Below are 18633 nucleotides of genomic sequence, written 5' to 3' on the forward strand. Positions count from 1 at the left end.
CAGTTCCTGTATTTGCGAAACACGTGGGTAGATGGGGATGAGGGGGTGGGTTGGCTGGATGGATTTCTAGCCTGGTTACATGCAGAAGTGAAGCAAATGTGCTGTCAGGCCGTCAGCTTTCTCCCTAATCACTTTTGAACTCGATCATATTAAAAGTGTGAGCTTCTCCTGTGAGTTTCATGAAAACATGAGACGAGATGAGACGAGATGCTATAGTCGCATCCCTGTGGTGAGCACAGCCTGTAGCCTGAACTTGTCCCTCGGTATCCCCCAGGAGAGAGGTCTGCAAGCTCCTCAAACGCAGGAAGACTCAGTCTTATTCCGTATCGGGTCTCAAAGAGATCAACTACAAGGAACCAGCTACAAATTTAGTACTTTTACTCAGAATTTTTTGGGTTTCTGTGAGGCAGGGTCTGGCTGGCAAGCAGCTGGCTTTCTGCTTTTACTGCATAGCCTGTACTTTTTATCTGAAGCCTGGATCTTTGAAGGTAGCTGGAAAAACCTAATTTGATTCTTCTGACTTTGCATGTAGGGTAAGTATTTTGCCTCCAGTCATGGTGTGTCATTTAAGATATAATAACTATAGAAATTTGTAGGTGACGACAGGTAAAAACATTTATAGTAAATGTTAGTGCTTGTGTAGTAAGATAGTTTTAAAGAGAGAAATATTCCAGACACACCACGTGGCAGAAATTCCACTGATTTCACCCGTCACTGTCCATGGCTTGGGGCAGGGAATCTTTCCAGCTTTGTACCTGCAAATATTTCCCCTCTATTCTTCATGTCACTGCAGTCAATGTGATACACCGGTGTATATCCTGATCTAGCTGGGGATTCAAGACCTTTCTATAACATAAATAAGGAATAATAATATAGTTCAGGCTGCATAAGCTTTTTCCAGGTCTGCATTTGAAAGAGGCTGTTCTGAAGTCTACTAATTGTAACATTGTAATGGTAATTGTGGTATTTAAAATTCTTGCGATGAAATAACAGAAGATTATTTTAAATTTATTTAGTTTTGAGGATATCCAAAGAAGTGAAAGGTCTTCAGTTTTCTGATTACATTTGCTTATATATTTTAAATATTTGAATACATCGTCTGTTTATGATCTCAGTTTGATTTTCCTGGCAGATCACCCTGTGTGTGTGTGTGTATATAATGTACAAAGGCATTTGTGCTGAGAAAAAGAGAATGATTTCCCTTTTCTAATGTGTGCGAAAACTTAAACTATTAATGGAGTATGCACCATTACAAAGTATTCTCAGTACAGCCTTCCAGATAATGCCATTTTATTAAAAATAACACATTTGGGGATTCCTTTTATTTGCTTTCTAGTTTTGGAGCCATTGAGATGTATTTATTCATATTTTCACACATTTCATTGCAATGGATAAAAATTTGCTGACCTCCTTTCCCCACTCTCACTCACAACTATTTTTTAATGAAAATAGTGGTCTTTTGTTTTCATATGACTCCAGGAGACTCCACAGAAAAAACTGACAAAAATGCCGAGTCTTGTGATTGAAATTATGCAAGTTGGCAACACTGGTGGAATGTTTTATCCTTAAAATTTTGAGTTAAAGCTATAAGCATGTGAAAACCACATCTATAATGGCAGCTGTCTGCAAACGTAATTATAGAGAGTGCATCCAGGCAACCATTATATATTAAAGGCATTTCATCCTGGTGAGCTGTAGAAGCATGAGTTTTATGCTGCGCATCGAACACAATTATATTGCACATAGAAGGTGATGAGCAAGTCTGCCAGTGAACCCCTTGAACCCAAATGAAGTGTTGGATCCTTGAATATGCATTTAATTCAGATCTTGCCATGAACTTCCATTTGATAGTCTGTCATTTTTTTAATCAAAATTTAATTACAACCCAATTAAACACTTTAGCTTCTCCTTAAATATGTGAGGTATGATAAGAACCGGATTTACTTGAGTGCATGACTTTGCACATACTATTCAGTTAGCGCTGCCAAATCATTTCCCTCTGTTCTGTCTGTAACTCCCATTACTATCTGCCTTTGCCAAAATTAACTAACTGTGTGGTGTGAGCAGATGCTGAAAACATGAGCCATTGAACCAGGGTCATGCAGGAGACAGAAATGAATGTTCCCAGAAACTGTACGGCCACATTTCTCTAGGAAGAAAACAGCAGTGTATTTACACCATACTGAGGACCAGCAATTGAAAATAAAACACACACACAAAAAATTCTTATGATTTTGGGGAATATAGGGCTACATTTAACTCTGAGGTGCAAATGCTCTGCAACAGATATATCTACATTTTCTGTTACAAAGGGCGACAAGTGCCATGAAATACTGTGCTTATGTTTCTGGGACAAGATATAGGGAAGTTCAGACAGTCAAGAAAGGATACTGAAGTGTTTTAAGATACTAGCTCAGAAATGAAAGTGTAGGTTCATTTCCCCGCTCTGCTTAGATTTTTTTATGTGACATTGAGTGAGTGATTTGATCGTTCTTTTGTTCCCGAGTTCTCCATCTGTAAAATGGGGCTGGTGCTCTTTCTTTCTTTATGGCATATAGTGCCTGTAATTTATGATGTGCTCATGAGTTGTAGCAATTGGGTCTTTGTAAGCCCAGAAACATGTGATTTGTTTAGCTTCACCCTTAAAGGGAACTTCAATGCTGTGAAAGGACTGTTTGGTGCCATTTTTAGCTCTTCAATGGTTTCCACATCAAAATTCTTCAGTTCAAAACTGAAAAGTGTGAAGGGAGGAGCTGGATATGTAAACATGTACATGTACATGGAAAGAGGAAAGTTTGCCTGTCTAGCGGTAATGTTTCCAGCAGACTAGGATGCCTTTCTTTCTTAGCTCACTTGGCACTGCTGTCCTTGCGTGGCTGCATGGCTATAATCCACGCTGTGGAGCTCAGCATCCCCTTGGCATGAGTCTGGGTGGAGAGGTGGGACCTGTTCTCATCAGCACAAGCAATTTCAGACTGATAACAGTCTGGTGGTAACCTCATGAGAGAGAAAAAAACGTAATTATGTCCATAGGGAATCATCAAATGTCTTTACTCATCACATATTTTTACATTTATATAGTTTCAGGTTTTGAAGTTGTTCAAATTCTATCAAAATCTCAGTGAATTCAGTTCTGGATTTTTCTTTAACTTTTTAAAAGCAGACTTAATGCCATTCTCATTTCCGAGAACACATTCACAATTGCTTTGACCTATACCTTTATGTCAATGTGCAAGTATAATACAAAAATGCAACAAAATACCACTGCGCAGTATTAACTGTAAGTCGATCAGCACTTCATTAGTTCTCCAATAGCAAAAAAGAGCAGCTGGGTAGCGTATTATGCAAAACTCTTGTCCTTTGACATGCGGGACCTTGAATCTAATCCCACTTTTTTGTCATCATAATGAAATTAATTTGATGGTGTCAGCTGAGTTCGTATTGCAAAACTAGCATGTGGAAATAAGCAGCGCTGTTGGTTTCTTTACTCAGGAGAGCCTTGGAACTTAGCTTGTCTAGAAACTGAAACCTCCCACCTCTAGACATTATGTTTCCTCCAGGTTGTACATGAAATGACTTAGGGAGGCAGCATGGAGAAGTTGGTGTAGTGACAGTCTGCCTGACACCTGCCAGCCTAGTAAATGTCTGTGGGATTCTCCTTCCCATCTCCCTTCACATTCATATATAATTTTTCTGATTTTTATTTTATGAATAATTAATAAATTCTGCCTTGTCTCCTAAGGTTATAAAAGATGTGTGCAGCAACTGTATGGGAGCGGTAGACTCCGATGGGCTGTTGTCTAGTTCTCCAGTACACAAGACAGAGCTGGAAAAGGTAAAGTTATCAAAATGATGAATGCAAAATTCCTAGCGATTACTTATTATAGAGGCACTGCTAGACGCTGCATGGTTTAGGGGATCTTCAGACCACAAAGCTGAAACTGAATTTAGGTTCTGGATTTCATGTATTAACTTTTTCATGTTAGACCATTTTCTGGGGCGATCTTCAATAACTATTTGCTGACTCGTGCTGCTTGTTTTAGACTATTAGCCCCTGTGTCATTTTTGTTTGTCTGGGTACGTGCACACATCCTACAGAGTTAAGATTTCTGCCATGTCTATTCGTTTGGTCACGAACAACCAGCAGACTGGCTTGTATCCATTAGCAGCTTCTCTTTAGCCATTTAGGGTGCAGACTAAGCAGGTCTGATACATGTGCTGTGATGCAGAGACACTCTCCATCAAGTGCAAAGAGCAAGCAGGGATGTGACCCTCAGGGAAGAATAGCTGAAGATGATACAAAAGTTTTAAGTGAAAGTCTTAGTTTTGAGAATTTAGTTCTTGAAGAGCTCCCTGGGCATGCTGAGGTCACTGTGTTGACAGACCCTTTCAAGCATTCGTGCCTCAACTCAGAAACTTGGCTATTCACGTGTGGTTGTCTCTGCTGCCTTGACTCAGCAGGATATGAGAGCAAGAATTAGGAAGGAGAACAACCCTGCAGTGAACGATCAGTAAATTACCAGCACCAATTTAAGCCCCTGCTCTGTTAAGTCATCCATGTGAGCAGACCCCTCTGCAGACCCTGCTTAAAAGTCCCACTGACAAATGTTGCATCACCAAATTCCTGATGGCAAGTTCTACCTCCGTAGTGGAAGGATGCTACAATCAGTAGTGTTACATTGCATTGCACCTGGGATAGTAAGAGCAAAGCATGCTGCATGACAGCTCAGACCTCCTGATTTCACAAGGCAAAAGCTGTTGGGTTTGCATGCTTGCACACACCTGCAGAGTATTAACAAAGTAACTGAAAGTGTCATAAAATAGTTGTTTTCTAAAATGCATGCCATGAAAAAGGGTAGCAAAACTTCTCATTCGTTTCTTTTTGTGATAATCTGTATATCTTCATGGCTTCACCACTCATGAGTAACGTGGTTACCAAATCTGTGCTGGCATAAGCTCTTTACCATGTTGTCCTATATCTCATATGCAACCATTACAGAATAATCGGCGCTAAAAATTTATTTCAAAAACCTCTTTTTTTGCGGATATTTAAAGTAGTGAAGCACCATGTAGGAATGCACTATTTTCTGATAAGTTGTAATTGTAAATGCGTATGTGAAGAATTTTTTAAAGAAATAATTTTAAAATTATTCTTATCTGATCCATGTAATTGTTCATTGCTTAGCAGATTAATAAACAGCAACATTTAGAGTCTAGAAATTAATTAAAAATATATTGTGTGTATATTTTTATATACTTAATGTAAACAATTTATATACTCAATATAATACTTTATTTTAAATACTCAAGAGGTATTGAGTTATGGTTATGTCACTGTTTTGACTGTACTTTCAAATATAGACCTATTTTGTGGTTTCTGTGCTTTTCTAGAGCCTGAATGGCAATATAAAAATCCCTCTAAAACTGAATTTTTTACTATCGTCTATTTGTCTTCCAAGTGGATGAGAACTTGAAATGTGTTTTATTTCACAGTAAGCATACTTTTAAATTGACTCATGACACTTCATTTGGCAAAGGTGCCAACATTGTATATCAATGTATATCTTTGTCCCTGCAGAAGTTGTCATCTGAGAGGCCAAGCTCAGATGGGGAAGGTGCTGTGGAAAATGGCATCACTACCGTGTGCAATGGGAAAGAACAAGGTACGTCTCAGATCCAGAGATGCTTGGTGTAAATAATATGTGCATATGGGGAGCAATAGGTAGTGAAATACCTGGCTTTTGTCTTTTAAAAATAGGCAGTAAAGTTTTTGAATATTTTTATTAGGATTCAATTTAACTTGAAATCTGAATTATGTCAAGAGTGAATCCTTAAAATTTTGCAGTAACAGAGGCATTTGACGTTGTCATTGTGCAGGTAAAATCAATATAATTAGTATAAGGAAACAGAATATAGAAATTTTGATTCAGCCTTTTGTGTGTTCAAAAGTACAGTTTTTTAGAGCTTGGACGACCACTATAGGCATCTAACAGTTGCTTTTAGCAACTGTAACTACAGTGGCAACATAAATAGTGAGTGTATAGCTTCTAAGCAAAAAAGCTATCATTTAATACTAGAAGGAAAGAATCATGAGTATTATATAAATATATATGTGTGTATACACATACATACACAGTTTATATGTGTGTGTATACACAGATACATAGATATATAAACTATTATGTATGATTATTTATATTAACATACTAAAATGTATATAATCACATAATATCAGTGGGTTTGTGAGGATATATGTATGTAATTTTACATATGCTACTTGGGAACCATGCATGTTTTGTAGTCCTTATAATCCAACAGAGGCACATCCCAAACCCAGAGGGAATTTTGTCTGAGTTATATCTAAAAAACTCAACCCCTATGCTCTCTGCACCACCCCCCTCGCTGCTCCCCAAAGCGGAAGAAATTCTGTGACTTTGTTAACTTGCCGTATAGCAATGGTATCGTTTAGATAAGACATTTTTCTGCAGCTGTCAAGCTGAAGGGTAATGTGAGCTGCAGTGAGCACGAAGTCAATACTGGCCTCGGTGCCAGTGCTGTCTCGCCTTTTGACTCATTTCCTTTATCTTCTCCCTGGGTCGTTTTCCAACATTTCCTGACTATACAGATCTCTGACATACCCAACAGTATAGAACAACGTCAGGTTTTGTGGTTTCTAGAAGTTGTGGTACATGATTAGATTTCACCCTATAAAATCTTCTACTAAGCTTTCAAAAATAGTACTACTGTTTTAGCCTCTGAAACCTGCTGAGAAACATCTGTGATCCAAAAGCTGTTTGTCCATGATGTCCAAAAGTGCCTGGTGGCTCAGGTGCCCCACAAGAGGCATGCTGATGGAGCATGTGCTGCTGGAAAACCAGCCCAGCTTAGATGTCTCAAGGAGAGTAATTAAAAATACCAGTTGCTTTTGAAAGTTGTGACCTTCAATATGTAGTAATAAAAATAATAGGCATTATTGATTGCAAGGAGACTAAACTATTCCTGGCATCATTTTAAGTGGTTCTGGATGAAGGTTCACAATTTTGTTAAACAACGGATAGGAAACACTTAAGGGAGTACGTGGGAAGGGACACTCCGGAGAGCAGTCATCTCCAGCGGTCACGGCCAGCCTCTACTCCGCTCTTAACCAGCTGCTCGTTTTGCTGTAGGAAAGGAAATGAGAAGAAAATACTTTTGTGACAAAAATCACTGGCAGTCAGGCAATCAGTAGATTCTTTAGACTCAAAAAGATTAAGTCATGAAGGCCTTATTTCTGCTGCCTCTCAGTTCTGCAGGAAAATAAAACAGCAGTGTGAAGGGAAGATAGGACACAAAAACTAAAAAGCACTGAAATGGGCTTATTCCACTGTCTGTTCATGCTCCTGAGAATGGTTCCTTTGGGCTTCTGTCTCAGAGAGATGAGTTTTTCTCAGTCTCTGGCATTTTTTAATGCTTTTCATCTCCTCCCCACTCAACAGCCACAGCTGGTCATCGGCTGCCGCTGCGTGGGACAGAAACCGGTCTGTGGGCAGGTGCTGCCTTTGGGTTTTACCTCAGGCAGGGACTGACATGAGCAGATGGGGCGGGTGACCTTCCTCCCTCAAACATGGCAGCTCGTTGCATGTTTAGAGAGCGCAGTATAAGTTGTGAACACCCTTCCCTTAGGAAGAGAGAATTAGACCTTTGCTTGCACACGTGTCGCTGTATTGGAGTTTGCTGGTGAACAGCTATCCGCACCTGAAAAGCTGCCTTTCCCCCTCGGCACCGCATGTGGCAGGTGACAGATTTGTACAGTCTTGGCTACTGATACAATTTCTAAATAACGTTCCATGATTCCTAACAATTAAACTAAATATGATAAATTATCCCATTGTGAGTCCCAAACTGCTTCTCTATTTCCCGTGCATTCTTCTTCCCGGTTCATCAGTTCATATAGCCATTTCTTATATGAACATTTTGTCCTTTTTTTTCCTCAGTTTACACAAGTCCATAACCACTAAATGTTCCCTGTTGCAAAGGGAATTGATATGTCAGGGATAAAGTTACAGCAGCTCAATCAGTAACTATCCTAAATGTATTTTTCATCAAAATCATGTATTGGGGCAAGTTGATGGATGGTTTTGCTGCCCTTTCAGTTAGCAGAGAGATTGTTGCTCTATTGATGGAATCCAAATTAGGCCACTGAATGCAATTTCCGAAAGTTCATTTCGTTTGTTCTGTTTTGCAAATAAAAGGTCTTTTTTTCTGATTCTGTTTAATCTTAGAAACTTTTTTTTTCAATTTATTAGGATTTTAGTCAGATAGGCACTTTTAAAAATTATATCCATAGTCCTTGCCATGTTATGTTGAGCAGCTCAACGTGCCTCAGTGCACAGAGCCGTAGTATTACTAGTAATGTATTAAGTTAATGGAAGCATAGACTGGATGTTAGCAAAATACCTCTTTTCAGCAGAGCTTTTTTTTTCCAAGCCCTCATGATCACAAAAAGTGCCAACTTCTAACCATTGAATGCTTATACTGATCCCACTAATTTAATTGTTAGTAGTTAATTTATAAGTCTTGTCTTTCTAAAAGGTCCATTATTATAAGATACCTTAATTGTACATGGCAGGAGTATTTTTGCTAGGCAAGCATATTCTGTCTTTGTTGTGTACTTAATTGTTGAAGTATTTTGAGGTAAATGTTTAGGAACAATGAAGGATCATCTGGCTGGATTTTTATCCTTGTGTATATGAGCTAAATTTATATGCAGGTACCTCAGTCATACTGATAAATTAGATGATGACTGCTGTGGAAAGAGACTTTCAGCTTGATTAGATTAAATTAAATTAGAAGCTTGATTTTTGTTTTTCTTATCCTTCTGAATGCCATGATTTTTATAGCACAGAGGTTATTTATAAGCATCTGCATTAGAGAGGGCATATAATATTTATCTCATTGCAGTCTGCAACTTTTGTACAAATGTTCATCTTGCTCAGGATTGCTTGTCTGAACTACTGTTTTTATTCAGGTTCTCTCTAGTCATTGGTTAATTTAAACACACTAAAATACACACTTTTGCTTTCTTAATAGTGAAGAGGAAAAAAAGTTCAAAATCAGAAGCCAAGGGCACTGTGACTAAAGTAACAGGGAAAAAAATAACGAAGATCATTGGTTTAGGAAAGAAAAAGCCATCAACAGATGAACAGACCTCATCAGCTGAAGAAGATGTTCCAACATGTGGTAAGTGATTTTTCTTCTTGAGTCTTAAATGCACATTGCGACTAAAACTTTATAAAATTCTAGACTAGAAATTCCTCTAAAATTGCTTTTACTGCTATAATTCTTCCCCCAACATCAGAAGGATGCACTCAGACTGAAAGAGGAGTAATCAAGAGCTTATAATTTGAAAAGAGACTAGAAGAACTTGACTTTTTAAATAAAATGGTAGCACAGGCTCAGAAGACATATCATTGCTCTTTGCAAAGGTGAGGGGGAAGAGAAGTGTGGACAAAAAGCAGAAAGAAACAAGAGCTGTTTTCAAACAAATGGATATAAAATGAATATAGGCTGGACTATGAAATAAATTTAGGTTAGGAATTAGAAGGTTCTTGGGAAGGGATCATGTCTTTTATGATGGATCGTGGTGAGGTTTTATGGGACAGCAATCAAGACAGCAGTCGACTGGCCTCAGCCAAAGTGATTTTTTAATTGTGGGTTCCTAAAGTGGTACACATTGGGCAAAACTTGAATGAAGTAACAAATTTCTAGTAAGCTATTTTAACTCCTAATGTTGATCACTCCATATGACAGCTGTAGTGCTTGGCAGCACCAAGGAAGTATAGAAAAAGGCACGCAGAAAATGCTTATGTTTTGTATTTTAGCTGTTAAAGTTTGCTCACAATTTAGGATTTTGCACAATGCGCTTAGCTGATGTCCTCACAGCTCTGGTGTTTGCAAACAATGCAATGTATTTACATTCTCCTGTTTGCCTTCTGGTGCTCCAGTATTAAGTAAGACTTTCATACGTGAATAAGGTTGAACCCACCCTTCTCCCAATCCCTTCCAAAAAATTTTTCCATAGAAAGCAAGCTGTGAAGCAGTTGCACCGGGTTCTGAATTTGGATTTGCCTTTTCCCCTTTAATTGACAAGGAAAACTTTGGGAAACCCAGAAATCTGTGATTAGGCAGCAGTTGGCAGAACTCATCAGTACATGAAGTATGATAGATGCTTGCCCAAGGTGAAAGAAGCAGATCCATGGACCACCAGCAAGAACTTCATAGATCACAGGTGGCTCTCAAGCCACACTTTGGGAATCTATTCACATAAGCAATCTTTGATTAAATAAGTATGTGTGCATATATGTCTATACATCAGCTAAGTACAGATGTGATTTATCAGCCAAAAGAACAGCTGGGAAGAGCTGTGTCCAGCCAGATGCATTGTCTGAAGCATCTGGCTTCCATAAAAGCTCAAACTTCCAGGGTCTCATACTCCATTGATTATTCTGTATTATGTGAGACGTTAACCACAGCTGGACAGTCTAATTCCTAGAATTTCTATCGTTATTTCAGATATGGACATAAGTATAGCCATTACTATTGCCTGCATTTGGCTCTACTCAACACCACTTGCAGATTTTACAGGAAAATATGTAAGTGTCTAGGCTTTGGTCATTGCGGGAAGGCTTTGCAGAAGGAGTTTCTCACCACCAGGAATTTGGCTTAGTGCAATGCCCTCTGGGAGGTTGCTCCATAGTTGAAGGCTTGTACACGTTAAAAGGCTCCACCTCCCATGAACAAAGGGAAAAGCCCAGCAGAGCTGCAGGGGACACCCAGCTAGAGTGGAGATGGAAACCCACCTGCACTCAGAGTCATGGCAAAGCTCTTCCCTACAGCATCACCGGTCTTTGACTGCCTGGGCTAAGCTGAAGTGCTAATGCCCCAACTGGGAACACACTCAAGGCATTTTGGTCATGTAAACTGTTGAAGTTTTAAGTAGGGATATGTGGGAGGAAAAGCATGGGATCCTGCTTAGTTCAAGTGAAGTAGGAGGGTTTGGAAGAGCTTTTCTGAGCAGTGCGTTGGGAGCAGAGGGGGAAGAAAAGTACTGTCTGAAAAAAAGGACTCTCACTCCAAAACAAGCCAGCTGGCTTGCACGTGAAGGGTTTTCTGTTTCTAGGGATTATATTATAATGCATAGCTATACAGGGTTTTGTTACAGGAGGAAGGAGGAGAGCTGGAGAGTGTGATCATCACAAGGAGCCAAAATCAGAGGATTGTGCACATCCTCCTTTTTTTATGGCACCTTCCAAGATGTGCGCAATTCTGATCTGCTATATCCTGTTGGATCAAGCTTTGCCATTGGAACCATAATGTTGGAAGGGAAACCCAGAAAAATGAATGATAAATCATAGTTTTAATGAAAACCAAAGAGATAGCTATCCAACAGGACTAAATGAAAATCAGACCAGAGATAGAAGACAATTTTTTTTACATAAATTCTGGCCTGTGCAAGATATCATTTGTTTCCGTCTTCATAGCCTGTTTGGAAGCAGCAACATGCTGAATTCATGTACCGTTCGTAATGTGGAAGTAAAAGATCTTTTTTTTTTTTCATTCCCAGACTAAATAAGGCAGGAAAATTGGGCATTGTCTTGATTTTAAGGTTTGAGTCTGGAATGATTGTTGCTATGGGACAGAGAAGGAAAAACAAAACAGTGCCCATTTAATGTTATTCTATGCCTAGACACTGTATCCGATACAGAGCATGATAGGAGAAGCGGGTTTTTTTAAAAGCCACTTTGTTCATGAAATTTTGATTTGTCGTAAGGGTACTGTATTATCCCTGGAAAAAAAACCCCACCTTTGTTTAAACTTTTGTCTTAAAGTTTAGCTAAATTTCATATACATTTACTTCTTGAATTTTAAACCAATATGAATTTTATTTTTATTGGCATCAGTAGCGATTTTTTAAGTTCTGCTTTAAAAGTGTTGTAAACCAAACGTGCATTCTTCTTTCTAAACGAAAGTAGAACATATAACATCAATGCTTAGTAGGTCCTTAAAACACTGATTTTGGATGTTACAGAAGGTAGCTCATCGCCTAATTATATAATAGGAGCTGAGATTTTCCCAGAAAATTTTGGTCAGCCACAGTTATCAAAGCCATTACATATGGAGAAGGTGGGTCTTCTGTGTGAGCACACTGGCTGTGTATGTACCTTTTTATCACAGTCCCTCTCCCATTCACTAAAGTCTTGGGGATCAGTGTGCTCCTGCTCATCCAGCCGCCACAGTGACTAACGGAACAGCCACTTGCACGTGAGCGGGATCACATCTTTATATGCTTTTTTCTAGGTTATTGGCACAGTGAAAGTTTTCATTAAAAGAAGTGGGGCAGGGTCATTTATTTGTCTTCCTAAAATCCATCTGGACTTTCTATTGTAAGAGGAATAAGTTGTTTAAGTGCTAGCGTTACATTGAAAAGTAAGTTTCCTTTTTTTTTTTTTCTTTTCAAAAAAAGTCAGGAGTAAAATATCTCACGTTTCATTTTATTGCAGGATATCTCAACGTGCTCTCAAATAACCGTTGGCGTGAGCGCTGGTGCAGAGTGAAAGATAATAAACTGATTTTCCACAAGGACAGGACAGATCTGAAGACACATATTGTTTCTATCCCTCTCCGTGGCTGCGAAGTCATCCCGGGACTGGATTCGAAGCATCCCCTAACCTTCCGCCTGCTCCGAAACGGGCAGGAGGTCGCTGTGCTCGAGGTGCGGTGGTTGCTAATGGCTATGACTTGTAGGAACTCCCACAAGCTAAATTAGAGAAGCACTTTCATACAACCTGGCCATTCAAAAAATCTTTGGAATAGTATTATTGCAGAGCTGGATAATAAATACTGGAAGGAGAAACAAATATTAAGAGTTGCAGGCAAAGAGAGAACTGACATTTAATGCAGTTCAGAAATCTTCTCAGTAAGATGCTTTTCTCTGACCTTCCCTTGACCTGTTACTAAAATATCCCTGCTCCTTCTCTATACACACTTTTACATCAGGGATATAATCACTTTGGGTAAATAACTTTGCAATAATTAAATAATGGATCACTGTTGCTGGGAACTCTAGAGCTCTTAACTCTCATTTGTCTGCTACTTACATGAACCACTTTCGCTCAGTCTGTATCTGTAGTAAGCTAATTCTGCAGTAAGAAGATAGAGCGTGCCAGGATCCTGGTGAGTCTCTTGACACACCACATGTGTACACACTGGCACAGTCCTCGCACTTCGAAGGTCATACCTTCATCTGTGTTAGGTGGGTCAGGATTTTCTGAGGGGCTTTATTCATCATATTCATCATATTTTGAAAGCTGAAATGAGAAGACACTTAAAGCCAAGTATAATGAAGATACAGGAGGAGGCAACCTTTTCTTTTCAGTGGCAGGATGGACACTTTGACCACTTTGGATTTCCAACTGCAGGTCACGTTAGTCTCCTGCCTGTTATATGTGAGCAGTGCAGAGAAGTTGAAAAACTAGAAAACAGCTCAAGGAACCGTGAAAGGCAATGAAATATTTAAAAAGAACAAGAAATTTAGAAACCGCACAGTTTCCTTCCCCCCACGCTTTTTTCCATTATTTATTTTGCTGCTGTTTAACTTTGCAATTGGTGAATTGAAGCAAAATATGAAAAAATAAAAATTATTTTAACAGTATTCATGTTTGTACTTGTGCCATTAGGAATATAAACGCCATCATCTAGACAAATGTATTGGAATTTTTCAAAAACCAACACTAAAATTTCTTCTACTGTTTCATTTTTTTTTTCCCCTCGTTTCTACTTAGGACTAAGAGTTTCTTCTTAGGAGTCATCCTAACTAAAATCCCCCAGCCTAGCATAGGAAAATAATTCTGTTATAGCTTTCAATTTTCTGAAGTCTAAAATAAGCATGACTTGAATCTAAATCCACTAGCCTTAAACAATTATTTTTTCTTCTTTTTTGGAGATTGCCCATTTCATGTTACATCATAACTGATGACCACATAGCTTACTTAAAGTGCACTCCTTCTAGCAAAGCAGATTTAATAAGAAATCCTGGGGTTTTTAGGAGTTCAGCAGAGAGAAACCAGAGCCTTTCATACAATGTGGTAGCAATTTGTCAGCCAAGAAGAATGCACCATTTTGAAATAATGCTCAGCTCAGTGGCAGACTAAAGACCTGAAATACGCCCTTGCCCTCTCCTCGCAGGCATCCTCCTCCGAAGACATGGGCAGATGGATAGGAATTTTGCTTGCGGAAACAGGGTCTTCGACAGACCCCGGTGCTCTGCACTACGACTACATCGACGTGGAAATGACGGCAAGCGTCATCCAGGCTGCCAAACAGACGTTCTGGTGAGAGGCGTTCAGCTACCCGGGTGTTTCCAGTACTGTGAGAATTTATGTCCGGTGCCAAGAGAGCTTATCAAAATCCACCCCCCTTTGCCAGATATTGAACTCCTAAAGTGTTTCAGCATTGCAGCATGTTAGATATGTTTATGATTATCGTGTTGGCATCCTGCTAAGTTCTGTAAAAGATGCAGACACCATCCAACTTTAGTCAAATCTTTACTCATTTTTTCAGTAAGTCTCCTTATCAAATGCTATATTTTAATATTTTATTTTGCCTGAAGACTTAGAACTATCCCTGGAAGAGGAGAAATATGCTGAAAATTAAATAAATATGCAACTACGTAGCTCACATTTATCTATTGGCTGTATTTGCTGTACATATAGCCAATATGTACAGCATATATTGGCCAATGTATGGTGTAGACTAAAAATGCACAGCAAATTTAAATCTTGGATAGTCACATTCTCAGTGTTTCCTTCTCAAGTTCTTTTTTGATTAATTAAAAACTTCATCAAGCTCACACCAGTCCAATTAATTTCTGGGATTTAATTTAGGAGGTGGAAATTGGGAAGGTGTCTAGGCCACAGCACGGAAACTCTGTTTAAATTGCAAATCAGTACAGTGGATTCCCCATCGCTCATCCTGTGCTAAGAAAAGTAATGCATACTTAGCATATATAGTTTTTTACATGTTCAAATCAATTTAGGCATTAAAGCAGTCTTTGGTGAGAAGAGACTGTCATTTTTCCTTGGCCAGATGAGGTGGTTTAGAAACAGGAGTGAAGGAACAGTTGGGACAGGTGGGATGCTCTGCTGCAGACGTAGCCCGTGGTTTCCCGGGGTCAGAAAGCGGGTGGCCTGAGGAGACAGCTGGCAAAGGCGTCATCCCTCATCTCGCTGCAAAATGAGAATACCCACACAAATTTGGAATTCGTGTGACTTAATAGAGAATCACATCCCATCTGCCCACCATAGCTTTAAACGGACTGAAAATGCAAAAAAAAAAAAAAATCAAAAGCTTCAGAGGTTTCCAAAAGAAGACTCTCCTGCCATTTGCGAGGTGTTAAGAGACCTTTAATGAGAGCAAATGGGCAGCTTCATTCAGGATCTGGTTTGAATGACTTCTGATAGAAACCAAAGTGACTCAGTGTTACCACAAGCCCAGTTTTGTGAAAACCAGATCATTCTGATAGAATCAAAATGCACTTAGCTTACAGACTTACATTAATGTTTGTTTTGAAGTTAATAGGGCTCAAAAAATTTATCCTGTGTTGACATGTATTTTTGCTTCAGTCAGCATCTAGCAATAACCACATTTAAGAAAGAAATAGAGTGGAAACCTTTTCCACCTGAATACTGCTTGGCTTTCATTTTCTGAACAAATGTGATATTAATTGGAGCCAAGTGAAAAAACATGCAACTAAACCACATGTTAGCAAGGAATGTCAAACAACTTGCAAAGTAGCAGAATTCTCCTATTAAGAATTAGTTAAAATTCATTGGGTGTCTTTAAAAGACTGTAAGAGCTTGTCAGTAAGCAACTAGAGTAGCTGTCTGCTGATTTTCAGCTACTCCTAGAACATGAGGAGAAATAACAGTGATACTTAAGTGTTAATAAAGTACTATTGCTGCCCTTTATAGAATGAGTATCAGTATTCCAAATTAACTGCAGTTATCATTGAAGCTTTGATTATCGCAGTCACTTCAGGATTATTGGTTATTCATTTCCTGAGACTGATCCTTTGCTAAACGATCAGCTCTTCATTAATAGTCCCATCAATTTTCTTCATCTAAATCATCAGATATCTAGGAAAGGCTGAAGAAAAAAATGCTTCCAAGCAAGTTTTCTCCATTTGCTTCCCATCTAGCAGTTTCAGAATACAATTAACTTACATGGATGCATCTGTAAACAGGATTAATGAGGCTTAGTGAAATAATGCTTGTGAAGTGCTTGCAGATACTTAGATAAATCTCAGCTTCCTTTGGTGGTGGAAATAGTTACTACAGGTGCATCAGATGTCATTAATGAATATCCCAGTTTTCAGACATGGTTATTATGCATCACTCTACTTAAATAGAAAGATATACAATAATGGCTCCAAATGCAGTCCTTCAGACTAACCAGAAACACTTGAGTAATGTCCTTCATTAAGAGGAACAGTAAACAGATGCAGCCCTTTAATAATGTCTAATAAAGTATGAGATATGATAAAGTTAAAAATATTTTTATCATGGAATTTATCTTGGGCTTTTTGTTGTTTGTTTGTTTGAAGTAAGAAAAGCTTCCGTCTAATGATTATTCCACCCCTGCCCTGCCCTGAAAGGTTCACACCGAACTGGGCAGGTTCATCCCTCCTGTGAGCCCGGGTTTCCCCGGCTCAGGTGAGCCACAGTTGGATGAGGTCTGTCTCCTTCTGAATGAGAAATTCAATGGACTCCATGTTATTCCAAAGCCAAAAGAAAGCAACTGTTGAAACCACAGCATTCTTGAGCTCCAGCCAGCGCTACAGAAGACCCTTTCTGCTTTAATAGGGCTTTATCATATTTTATGAATGTCAGCACACAGTCTGAATAGTTCCATTGTTTGGGATGGACAGCTTTGTTTTCCCATTCACGTACACCTTAAACTATATCCCCCATCCCTGGAAACATTCAAGGTCGGGTTGGACGGGGCTCTGAGCAATCTGATCTAGTTGAAGATGTCCCTGCCCACGGCAGGGGGGTTGGACTAGATGACCTTTAGAGGTCCCTTCCAACCCAAACTATTCTATGATTCTATAGAAATTATTTGGGGTCTCACTCTATATATTGTTCAATTTCAGCAGTTGCTAGAAAGGAAAACACCCTTGGGGTTGTCATTGCTATTGGGCCTGATTCTGCCATTTTCTGCATTGTTAGATCTTTGCTCCCAACACAAAGCCCGTTGTAGTCCGTGATATCTTGCATGTGTTCTGCACAATTCCAGTAAAACAAGCTGCAATATTGATTTTGGGGAGGGGGGGGAAACAAACAAACAAACAAACATACATATATATATATATATAACAGTATATGGAACAGTATATGGAACAGTATATGTAAGTAACAAGCAATAGGACAAGAGGAAATGGCCTCAAGTTGCACCAGGGGAGGTTTAGATTGGATATTAGGAAAAATTTCTTCACCAAAAGGGTTGTCAAGCATTGGAACAGGCTGCCCAGGGAAGTGGTTGAGTCACCATCCCTGGAGGTATTTAAAAGATGTGTAGACATGGTGCTCAGGGACATGGTTTAGTGGTGGACTTGGTAGTGTTAGGTTTACAGTTGGACTTGGTGATCTTAAGGGTCTTTTCCAACCTAAATGATTCTATGATTCTACATATATATTGTTCATATATATATATATATCCCTTTATAAAGGGATATATCCCTTTTGAAGTGTCCAGGGGGCTCAGATCCACTTTGTGAAACAGCGCAAGAATGAGTAGTTGTATGCACAATTACCCAGACAGAGAGTTGGGATGCATAGTGCCATTGTGCACACTCTGCCCAGACAAAAGTTCTGATACGGTAATGAAAAATTGCCAGATTTTGAGCAAGAAAATATTCAGCAAATTTTGATAGATACGTGAACTTATATTTTGTCAAAGTTCCATTTTTTTACAGATTTTTGCTGGATTTGATTCTTGTTTCTCCCAGTTCCTAAGTTCGCATCCCCCTTGAACATGCATGCACCCAGAAACACCTGCTTCTCCCCGATGCAGACAAGGGAACTTTTATGGGACACTGGTTTAAAGCTGGTTTAAAACACAGATCAGCAGGTTCCCCTGTAAACATGCCACTGAGCAGTTACAGCTGTTGCCCTCCTGGCTTTCATACAGTCTTATCCCCACTGTAAGAATGGAGCACAGGAGCATGTGTTGTAATATTGGCTGCTAGCAGCAACATGTGAGTAGCAAAAGAAGGAAAACTGTCCTCAGCTTTCCTGCAGAAAGTGAGAAGATAATGTGCTTCCAGGCTACATAATCAGATACAGGGAACATACCGCTGAATCATCATTTAGACTTAGGTTCAAGCACCGGTTTTTATTATTTTTATTTTGCTTTATTCAGTTTTATGAACAGGCGAGTTATATCTACAAATCCGTATCGGGGAAGCACTGCCAATGGCTACGCCTGTCCGAGTGGAATGGCACTTCATTACGATGATGTTCCCTGCATAAATGGATCGGTAAGAACTGAATTTGCACAGAACAAATGGTTTGCATGTGTTGAATGCATGGACATCTG

At 39.2% G+C, this 18633-nt stretch overlaps 1 protein-coding gene across 4 annotated transcripts in view; it reads left to right on the forward strand.

Annotated features, from left to right (window-relative positions):
• AFAP1 (actin filament associated protein 1) overlaps nt 1-18633 on the forward strand; it is a 121577-nt gene that overhangs the window by 87574 nt on the left and 15370 nt on the right. For all 4 annotated transcript variants that reach the window (XM_076335884.1, XM_076335885.1, XM_076335886.1 and 1 more), the window contains exons 7-12: nt 3743-3835; nt 5579-5663; nt 9070-9219; nt 12540-12751; nt 14224-14369; nt 18457-18574. In XM_076335884.1, coding sequence (XP_076191999.1) covers nt 3743-3835; nt 5579-5663; nt 9070-9219; nt 12540-12751; nt 14224-14369; nt 18457-18574 — 804 coding nt within the window. The remainder of the gene's footprint in view (nt 1-3742; nt 3836-5578; nt 5664-9069; nt 9220-12539; nt 12752-14223; nt 14370-18456; nt 18575-18633) is intronic.

Source organism: Aptenodytes patagonicus, chromosome 4 (genome assembly GCF_965638725.1).
Source record: "Aptenodytes patagonicus chromosome 4, bAptPat1.pri.cur, whole genome shotgun sequence".
Lineage (NCBI taxonomy): Eukaryota > Metazoa > Chordata > Aves > Sphenisciformes > Spheniscidae > Aptenodytes > Aptenodytes patagonicus.